General features: G+C 46.0%; 1 protein-coding gene across 3 annotated transcripts; it reads right to left on the bottom strand.

The window, feature by feature from the left end:
• Positions 1 to 6: 6 nt before the first annotated feature.
• Positions 7 to 10,677, bottom strand: LOC114040378 (scavenger receptor class B member 1-like). 3 transcript variants are annotated; one of them, XR_003568778.1, is made up of 3 exons: positions 10,510 to 10,677; positions 4,455 to 4,595; positions 7 to 250 (listed from the first exon to the last, which is right to left on the bottom strand). XR_003568778.1 is itself a non-coding variant. In XM_027858469.1 (2 exons), the coding sequence occupies exons 1-2, from the start codon at positions 10,645 to 10,647 to the stop codon at positions 128 to 130; spliced, it is 261 nt and encodes an 86-aa protein (XP_027714270.1). In that variant the 5' UTR covers positions 10,648 to 10,676; the 3' UTR covers positions 7 to 127. The 3 variants fall into 3 exon arrangements, 1 of the variants encoding a protein (XP_027714270.1); XR_003568777.1 differs by having other exon boundaries at positions 4,467 to 4,595; positions 10,510 to 10,676; XM_027858469.1 differs by lacking the exon at positions 4,455 to 4,595 and having other exon boundaries at positions 10,510 to 10,676.
• Positions 10,678 to 10,948: the final 271 nt, after the last annotated feature.

The following is a 10,948-nucleotide window of genomic DNA, read 5'->3' as shown; positions in this document are numbered from 1 at the left end:
CTCTGTCTCTCTCTCACACTCACACACACACACACACACACACACACTAAACGTGTGTCCATGGCTGTACATATAAAAAGGTGACATCGCGGGCACACGGCTGCCACAGCCAGGTATGGGAGGTCACTCAGGACTTGCTGCTGGCAGGCTGTCCATCCTGGGGGTCGTCCTGGAGGAGGGGAGTCTGGGAGCTGGGGAGCTGGTCTGACTGGGGGCCCAGCCCTTCGTGGAGAGCAGCACTGGGTGTCCTCTGTGGATGAGAATGGACTGGGTTACTTCTTTTCCACTGGCACATCCCTACCACCCTCTGCCCCCTTCCCATTACCACCTTGGCATGACTCCACCTGACAGGGAGCCCACCTCCCTCTGGGGGGTTCTAAGGCCCACATACCTCCCCTTGGGGATGGTTTATTTTCTGGAGTGACCCAGAGAATCAGAACTGTAATTATCTCTAGCATGCCTATTCAATTACATACTGTCTCCCCCATGAGAATGGACAGTAAGTTCATGGAGAGCAGAGACTATTTTTTGCCTTTCTTTTTGTCCCCATTCCCTAGTATACACCAAGTGCCTAATAAGTGTGTGTTGATTGATTGACTTTGTATAGATCTCTTATTTTACAGATGGGGAAATGAGTGAAATCCATCTCCCTGAGGTTTCTTCATCAGTCTAGTGGCAGAGATGGGATGGGGACCCCGCCTCCCCATTCGAAAGCCAGGACTCTTTCTGCACTATCCTGCCTCACCTTGCCTCAATAAAAGGAGCATTCACCTGATTCCTGCCTCATCTTCCTAAACCCAGAGGTATCTGTCTCTATCTAGCTGGTATTTTCCTTCTGCTCAGATCCCTTGCCAGTCTGGCAGATGCTCATCCCCCTGAACCTCTCTCTTAGCTCTCCTCTCTGAATACCTCTCAGGTGAATGAGAAACAGAAACCTAAGAAATCCTGGCAGAGGTATGATGGTAAATGTTTAACAACCAGCTCTCCCAAACCCATCATGCGCTTTTATGTGTAATCGGTATTTATTGACTCTTTCTGAAGACTAGACAATCAACAAAACCAGTAAACAAGGCCTGAATTTCGATGTTTGGGGATTTTTGAGGTGTAAGTGCTCACACTGAAAATTTAACAATCCCACTTACACCCAGCTCACCCCTGGTTTGAGGTGCCACTAAATAATGCATGTGATTAATTCTTACAATTAATGCATGTTTGAACTGAAGATTCCCACCCCCCCACCTCCCCCCCCCATTCTGAGAATGTTTCCATCAGGAAAATTTTGGATTCCATCATACTACTGGTACCCAAGAGATCCTGGTCCATGTTCAGCCCTGAAAGGTCAGGTGTTGACCCCATCCAGAAAGAGGAGGGGGGTAAGGGAAGGCTGGCTCACTACAGCTTAATACACAGGAAGGTCCAATTTGGGAAAGTGCCTCCCAAATTAGGCAAAGGAAATAAATCGAGTGTGTAATAGCCAAGCACACAAGGTGAAGGAGGAGGGGGGATGTGTCTTTATCAAAATTTAAGGTGGCCACACCCCCTAACATACACATTTTAAGGCAGAATCACAAATCCTTCCTGCTTTATTTAGGGCGTCAGAGTTTAGTGGGCAGGGGGAAAATCTAGCGATGGTGTTTGGACACTGCTGAAGAGATGTCCTAAAATGCATAATCATAGTACAAGAAATGTCACCCTTTATCTTGTGTGATCCCTCTCCACCATAGCTGGTTAACCCCTTGGGGACCTACACCTCAACCCTGTGGGTCCTGAGCTCCTTTCAGTGTATATCAGAGATCTGGCCAAGGGGAAAGCAAGTTAATTAAAGCCCCTGGAATGAGCCTTCAAGCCCTCATGCCCAGAACACCCAGGGCTCTGATGCCAAAGGGTATCAGGAGACTCAGCATCATGGAATGCATAGTCAACCCCCTCCCCATTCACATGTACTCCCATTGGCCAAGTTCAGCAATGGTTGGGGGGAGGGGGAGGCATGCTGCCTCTTGAATCAATAAACAAACACATATTTGGGGCTGGGGGTGGAGGCCTAGGGAGAGAAAGGGTAATTAATATTTGTAGAAAGCAGGGCCAACCAGTATGCCTGCTCATCAGCAGGGAGAAACAAACATTTGAATAATCCCTCTGCAAGCCTGCTCTGAGTCCCATGAGAGTAGACTTCAATAAACTAAATTAAGCTGATGCCACTAATAATCCCCCCTCCCCTCTCTCCCTCCCTCCCTCCTCCCCTCGTCCCCCCGGCCCACAAGTCTAAAAATATGCCAGCACCTGGCTGGCTTCTCTTACAGTTGATGCCTGAAAGGCTCCCAGGAGGCCCCCCCAGAAACCTCTGTGGAGCCTCCCCTTTTTGGGGGTGGGGGGGGGGCAGGGAGGAGGAGCTGGCCCTCTTCCTGTATACAGGGAATATTCAGGCTTAGGAGCCCAGAGCCAGTCTCTCCCACATCTAGGGACCCCATGACTTCTAACATTCTAGCTCTCAATCTGCCAGGATAATTATGCTAATAAGAATTAAAGGCATGCTAGCCCACCCAACTTGTTTTCCAGATACAGATTTCCAAGACCCAGAGAAGTTAGTCTCAGAGGCAGAATTTGAACTCAGCTCAAGTCCACATCCTGAACTCTGGCCACTCCATCATACTGCAGCACCCTCTTCTCTGTCTCTCAATTTTAGCCTAAAAACCCCACCCCTTGGAGGGGAAACCCCATTACCTTCTAAGGCAATGATCCTACGGTTAGGGTTTATGGAGGGAGCTCCCGGGAAGTCACAGAGAAAATGATTAATCGCTAACCTGGAGTGGGGTGGGGGGAGAAGAACAAAGAATTCTCTGCTGCCCTTCTCCTCCACCCCCCTCTCTCTCCATCCTCAGAAACCGGAGGCAGAATCTGTCTTAGGCCAGGGAGGAGGCTGCTAAGCAGAGAACCCACCAGGCTCTTAGGAGGCCAAATCAGGGTTGGTGGAGATGGGCATCAGGCTCTAGCTTTCCCCTCTGCACTCCTCTCGAGGGCCAGTGCCAGCCAAAGCATGCACACAGAGAGGTAGTGCCATGCAAATCCCAAAGTCTAAAGCCAGAGGGGCCCCAGGGAGATGACTTCCCCCAACGTGGAATAAGCTGGGGAAAAGAAAGCCTTCTGTTTCATGGGGCTGGTACAGAGGGAGCTTTAGCCCAGCCTGTGGGTTATAACTCAGCCGCATTCCCCACCTCCCACATACAATTTAAATAAGGCACTTTCATAGATGAGAACCTGATGACTTCATTTTCACCTTCTAGTCCCTGCCAAGTAATTTAAGCAAATTTGTGGGGGCAGGAGAGGGGAGGCCCCTGCCAAAGCACTGAGTCAAGATCAACAGCATTCATCTCATCCTTAATCAGTGGGCCTGCTATTTATTTCAGAAACCTGTACCTGCTCTCTCTTTAGATTTTTTTTAAAAATTCTTTTAAATCATAAGCCAAAAGATAGGCCTGGCCTCCGTGGCTTGTAAACAGTCTCGGACACCAAGGAACAAACATTCAGAGGGAGAAAAAACAAACAAAAAAAAAAAAGTCTGCTGCTTTAAAGTTAGCCCAAACTGGGAAATCAAAAGTCACTTTGCCTCGGTGGCCTCTTCTGTAAAATGGGCATAGTAACAATTCCACGCCCAACCTCCCAGGGTGGTCATGAGAGTATGATAATATATGGGAAGTGCTTTGAAAACCTTAAAAAAAAAAAAACTACAGAAATGAGAGCTTTGATTCCTATTAAACCTCAAACAACATCATCATTTCTGCACCCCTCCCCAACTTTGAGACCTGTTGCACTCTCAGCGGATACTTCATTTAAAAAAAAATAGAGGAAGTATGGGACAGCAGAAAGAGCACTGGGGTTGGAGTCAGAAGCCCTAGGTTCAAATCTTGCCTTTGTCTACTCACTAGCTGGATGACCTTGAAAAAGTCACACAGGTATAGGAAGTGTTGGATCTGAACTTAGATCCTTCTCACTCCAAAGCCAAAACTCTTTCCATCTATACCCCTTGCCACCAGAATGGCTATTTTAACAGCTGGTCTGTTAAAAGTAACAGACGTATGTTTAAAGTCTCCAGGTGCTCCAAAAGGAGTGGAAGCTGGAGATGACCAGAGATCGCTAGGTGGCGAAGCAGATAGAGCGAGAGACCTGGAGTCAGTAAGACAGTTCAAATTTTCCCTCAGGCACTTCCTAGCTGCATAACCCTGAATAAGTCACTTTCCACCTCTGCCTCAGTTTCCCCATCTGTAAAATGGAGAGAATTACACCACCTACACCTCTCAAAGTTGTTGTGAGGATCAAAGGAGACAATATTTGCAAAGCCTTTCACGAGGTTTAAAGTGTTATGTAAATTAATTTATATAATTATAATATGATTATCATCATTATTTTCACTAAGATCCATGGTGTGTGAAATGCTCAGTGTACAAACGTCATTTTACCTGGTTACCCACCTATAGTCGGGCTTCCTGCAGCACTGTCCCATTAGGAGCAGGGGTCATCAGGGATTCTGAATAGGACTGAATGGCCTCTGAATTCTTTGAGACCTTTTTATTACTACTCCAAAATAAAAAGAATGTTCCCTAGAAGATAACCAAGCTAATTTATAGTTCCAGTTGGGAATGAACAGTTTTGTTTTGTTTTTTTAAATATGATTCTTAATTTTCTTTTTAATCTCGATTAGCCCCATGTGAAGGTTAATGCTCAAGCCAGCTGACTGATTAAGGTGACTTTTTGTATTATATTTGGGGGTGGGATTTTTAAAAATTGGTTTCATAGTTCATTTGTTTCAAAGGCGTATTCAAAAACTGATTCATCTTCCGCACCTCACCCCCCATCTCTCTTACGAATGGAAATCAATAATCAGAAATGATTCCACCATAGTTCAAGCCAGTCTTAAAGGATCCCTCTAAGGACTAAAACTGGGGTACAGGCTCTGGATGTAATGTGAAGGGTAAATGGTAAAGGTTCTAGGATGACAAAGTGCCTTAAGTCCACATTCTATGGATTGGACGAAGGAACTGGGTATCTCTAGCCCGGAGAAGATTTGGGGTTTGGGGGTGGAGGGACAGGATTGCTGTCTTCAAGTATCTGAAGGGCTGTCTCATGGAAAGGAGGTTGTGCTGGTTCTTTCAATTATCTGAAGGGCTGTTATGTGAAAGAGAACTAAGGCTGTTCCCTTTGGCCCCAGAGGGGAGATCTAGGAGTTGATAAGGGGACAATTTTAGGCTCCATGTCAGGAAAAGTACTCTACCACTGGTACTGCCTCCAAGTAGAACGGGCAGGCTTCCCCTTTCTTGAGGTTTTCAAGCAGAAGCTGGGCTTGTTGAAGAGGCTGTGGGGGGAGGGGATGTCTGTTGAACCGGAAGGCTGTCCAAGGTCCCTTCCAATGCTAGGGCACTAAAAACCCCTCCATTTCTAGTGTGATTCCTCCCAGAACAGCTGAGTATAAGGGAATTCACTTGCATTAGGAATGGTCTCATTGGGGAATGGGTGACTTTTTTTGTAGTTGCTTGTGTTTTTGTGACTTTTTAAAAAAATTTAATTGGGGCAGCTAAGTGGAGTAGTGAATAGAGCACTCGTCCTGAAGTCAGAAGGACCTGAATTCAAATCCAACCTCAGACCAAATACTTGACACTCACTAGCTACGTGACCCTGGGCAAGTCACTTAACCCTAATTGCCTTTAAAAAAAATTTAATTTATAGAATAAAATGAAATGGGACGGGTGACTTTTTAAGAATGGCTTGAACTGTGGGGGTGTCTCAAGTTGTATGGCGTTTGCATTCGTATGTACTGGGCCAATGTTGCTCCAGCAAGGCCAAGATACACCTTAATCATCTTGCTTCCAACAGCATGTTAGAAAGGAATCAAATTAAGAGCTGTGATCAGACATTTCCGCGGAACACAGCCGTGGGCAGAGTTAGTTAATAGGTCTACTGGTGGCCCAGACATCAAGCACTTTGTGACGTTAGCTCATCATAGGAAGATGAATTCTTTCTGGGGAAAAATGGACCGACAGACAACAATCCACAGATTGGTAGGCTGCCCCCCACCCCCAATTTTGGCAAGATACGTGTTAATGCTTCTGAGCTTGGATGTCAATGTGGACTTCCAAGGCCTGGAATACCCCACCATCATTCACAAAAAAAAATGCTAGTGTGGGTGTTCAGGAAAAGATACATCTTCAGCTAGGCTGGGCCATGCTGGAAACTGCACAGGGCAAGATACAGCTTATTTTCACTTTTGAATCATTGGCCAAAGTAGACCCACAGCCCCAGGTGCACCGAGAAGACAACAAGTGTCCATGAGGAACAAGGTGAGTCAGTGCGGCCCTTCGGTGACCGAATGAAAAATAAACCTGGAAGTTAGAAACATCGATATGACTCTTGACAAGAGGTGGGGTTAGTCACACAAGGGTCTGTGAGCACTGTGGACTAGCTCACCCATATTAATCACTTAGGAAGTTTCAATTATTGCATTAGCCAGCAAGCAAGCAAGACAGAAAGCCTCCTCCTCTGACCGTGGTTCTGAGGAAGAGAAAAAGATAGGAAGAATTGGCACTGACAAAGACCAGACAGAAAGGAGAGGGCTGGTTACTGGGACAATGTTAACTTCGACAGAATTTAGTATGCTATTATCGATTAATCAATCAATAAACCTTTATTAAGCACCTAATTAAGCCTGGGATAGCTTCTCAGTATGTTCAGAAGAGCCCAACACAGTGCTATTGCTCCCTGGGGGACTATAGAGGTCCTCTGGTCCAACCCTCACATTTTACAGATGGGGAAACTGAGTCAGGGAAGGGACTTGCTCAAGGTCTCACAGATAGATGAGCGAGGATCTGAACCCACACTCTCAGATTCCAAATCTAACTCTCCTTACATTCTAATACACTGTCTCCATTTAAAAAAAAAAAAAGAAATAGAATAAATCTACTCTATTTCTAAAGGACCTGAGATAATGAAGACAACAGATTATAGCCGAGTACAGGTTTAAAAACTGGGCACATGCAAGTTGACTGTGCTGAAGGCAGACCTTGGTGAGTTCACACTAACCAAGTCATTTCAGTTATTCTAGCCAGGAATTCAGACTATTTAGAAAGAGGATTATTCATTTCTTTCCTAGGGCTTAAACTAAGCCAAAGACAAGAAGGTTCCTTTCCCCATGCCTGCCCTCCCCAGGAAAAAAAATGAATCCCAATTTTTTTTCAGAAGGGGGGAGGGGATATGGAGAAGTGTCTACACTTGGGTTTAATTTTAAAAGATAGAGTCTGGGGTTGCAGACAACATTTTGAATAAAGTAAGCAGAAAGCAACCGAGAGTGTAAGATACTAAGAATTCTTCCTCTGAATTACTGGTTCCATAACTTTGGTATTCTGGGCAGGGGACATAGCTGAGACCCCAGCGAGGGCTTTTTTGCCCCAAATAAGCTACCCCCCCCCCAAAAAAAAAGGGCTCAGCAAAGTAACAGACAAGTTTCAGTTGTCCTAACGTTTCAGATCTGCTGGTGTGTTCAGCCTGGTTTTTTGGCAGTGGGAGTGGGGTTTAGAGTTATCCCAGCCTGGGGAACACAGAGGCCAGAATGAATAAGACAAAGGCAGAGACTCCTAGTGATCCAGAAAATGTGCCTTGGAGCTCATCTCCACCCCACCCTCCCTCCAGGAAGGGAGGCTTACTCATTCTTGAAACAAAGATTTCTCCGTCATAGAGCCTGAGGTGAGATGGGGTATTGGGCCAGATGAGGTACCAGTCAACCTCTGAGCTCTTTCAAGAACTCCCAGATCTTTCAGAAGGGGGCATCGGCCCATCTTTCCCGGGCTTCCAAAATGACTCGTCATGACTTCCCCACGCCAAGGAGAATGGGGAAAAAAAATAGATTATCTAGGAGCCCTACCATAAAGAGACTTAGTGATGGAAGGGTTCTAGTCCAATTCTCTCATCTTACAAAGGGGGAAACTGAGGCCTACAGATAAAAAGGAATTGGCCCGAGCCCACAGAGCTGAGTACCAGAGCTGGGGCTAATGCTCATAGTGTTTATCTGTTAGACCACATTGCCTCTTACTAAAGGAAAGTCACTCTATTCCTGCTGTACCACCCACCCCCTAGCTGCTATACTGCCCCCTCCTGAAAATTACTTTACATCAATTGTCAGGATTTTTTTTTAAAATGAGATCTGTGATTTCACCGGTATAAGGAAATTCTGAAATGCCACCTACCTAACATAGATCAGTATCATAGAACCTTAGAGATCTGACTGAGGCCCTGAGAGTTTTAAGTGATCTATCCAGGGTTACGCGTTGGAGGACTCCTCCTAATGCCTTCCTTTACAGAAGCAGAAATTGGAATTCCAGCCCCCTCCTCTCTGCATCTGCTGCTCTTTCTGGTTTCAACTCCACCAAATAAGCTAGCCCCTGATGTCCTCATTGTCACCCCCACGCCGGGCCCCCACCCCTTTCAGCTCCCTTTCATGTGTCATCTTCTCTTGTTAGACTGTGAGTTCCTTGAGGGCAAGAACTGTCTTTATCTTATTTGTAGCCATCGCTTGGCACAGTACCTGGCACACAGCAGGCGCTTAATAAATGTTTACTGAATTGAACTGAAAGAAGGAAGACTAGAACTCAGGTCTTCCTGACTCTGAGGCCTGGCCTCTTCTTATTCATTTGTTTTTTAGATGCTTTGTAACTACTTATCGCCTTATTTCCTCCCAGTAGAATGTCAACTTCTTGAGGGCAGGGACGGTTTTGTTTCTTTGTCTTGGCATCCCCAGTGCCAGCACACAGCAGTCACTTAATAAATGTTTGAATTGAATAACTGGGTAACATTTTATTCATCCAACTGAATTAGCAGGTCCTCAATAGATAGGGGTTGAACTGAACTGCTGTTACTGTGGTTCACTAGTTTTTTTCAGTCATGTCTGACTCTTCAGGACCCCATTTGGGGTTTTCTTGGCAGAGATACTGGAGTGGTTTGCCATTTCCTTCTCCAGTTCTTTTTACAGACGAGGAAACTGAGGCAAACAGGGTGAAGTGACTTGCCCAGGGTCACACAAGCTAGGAAGTGACTGAGTCTGGATTTGAACTCAGTTCTTCCCGACTCTAGGTCCAGCGTTTTGTCCACTGAACCACCCAGCTGCCCTATTTAAGTAAATTGTTATTGTTGTTCATTGAGCACCTACTAATTCAATGGAATAAAATGTTGCCTAGTAATTCAATTCAACAAACATTTTTTAAGTATCTACTATTGGTCAGGCACTATGTTGGACATGGGGGAGGATACCAATGGGAAAAAAAAAAACTAGCCACCAACAATCCCTTCCCTCAGGGAGCTTACATTCTACCAGAACTGATTTTTGGTTACGATGCATAATTGAAAATGTTTGAAAAGTGTATTTCAATAAACACGGTAAGGTCCCATAATTTTACATTTGGAAGTTTTCTGCACTTAGATCTTTCATTAATTCAGACTAGCCTCCCTTTCCCCTCCCTGCCCCACAAGCCCCCACCCCATTCTTCACCCACTTGGTTGTACTGTCCTGAGCTTTTCTTTAGCTGAATGGTTTGCTTGCTTCCATGCAGGAAGGGGGAGAGGATGTCCAAGTCAACTCCTTTCCAGCCCTTCCCCTAATTCCTGAGAGGTGTAATCTGCCTCGACGGCTGGCAGGAGTACACACCTTGATGGAAAGCAGAGCACAGAGCAAACATCAAATTGAATTTTTAGTCTAGTGTGTTCTGTCTACTCTGGTTTGTGAAGGCCCCAGGAAGCCTGTATGACTCTGAAAAGAAACTATTTTCTGCATGAGAAGCCTTGCTTTAGAGATTCTCATGGGGGTGGCGGCTCACTTCAGGTATGGGAAAAAACATGACAGCATCTTGGACATTTGCTAAGACCCTACCCAGACCAGGGGTTCTTAACTTTCTTTGTGTCCCGAACCCCCTTTGGCAGTCTGGTGAAGCCTATGGACCCCTCCTCAGAATCCTGCTTTTAAATAGATCAAATAAAATCCACAGGAATCCAAAGGAAACCAACTCTATTGAAATACAGTTATCAAACTGTTGTTTTTTTTTTTTAAATAAGTTCACAGGCCCCAGGTCAAGAATCCCTGTCCTAGACTAAGCCCAGATGTCCGTATGCGAAACCCATTTCAAGTCGCTGCCAGGAATGCCTCTGAGATATCCAGAGAAGACGGAAGTTCGAAGGGCAAGGAGCAGAAGGAAGAAAGGCAGGGAGTCTTAAAGAGAGCCATGGAAAGTAGAAGCAGCAAAGTCAGTTTCTCATCCTGTCCCTGCCCCAAAGAAAGAGTGAGAGAAGGCTCCCCGAATGGCGTGGGGATGAGCCCGCCAGCCTAAGCAGCTTTCCTCCGCAGAAGGGACCTGGCCAGAGCCTGGGAAGGACCAGCCGAGAATGGGCTCTAGGTCGCTCCTTCCCCCTCTCTCCAGGGCGGAAGCTGGCCAAGAGGCCAAGAAGGTCAGAAGAAGCGCAAGCTGGGCCGGCACTAACCTGATTCTTGATGATGAGGATGAGAGTGATGATGATGAGAAGACAGCCAACGGCATTTAAGACGTACTGAAAGTACTGTGCCAGCTTGGGTATCAAGACCAGTCTGTTATAGAACACGTTGAGGGTCTGGCCTTCCATGGCACCACGCTAGAAAGCAAGAAGAGATAATGAGAGGGCCAATGGGGCACAGCCAACACGTACCCCTCAGGGGCGGAGAATACAACAGGACGGGAAGCTTTCCACCTTACAAATCCAGTCCACCAGCACTGAGGAAGCCTCTACCATGCTCCAGACACACATGCTAAGCACCAGGGATACAAAGAAAGGCAAAAACAGTCCCTCAAGGAGCTTGTGGTCTAATGGCAGAAACAGCATGCCCACGCAAACAACCACACACACCCACACACACATATGCAATTTAGAAATAATCTATATAATA

The sequence above is a fragment of the Vombatus ursinus genome, unplaced genomic scaffold (assembly GCF_900497805.2).
Source record: "Vombatus ursinus unplaced genomic scaffold, bare-nosed wombat genome assembly UNPS02013022.1, whole genome shotgun sequence".
Classification (NCBI taxonomy): domain Eukaryota; kingdom Metazoa; phylum Chordata; class Mammalia; order Diprotodontia; family Vombatidae; genus Vombatus; species Vombatus ursinus.
This window is presented reverse-complemented; position numbering and strand designations above follow the sequence as displayed.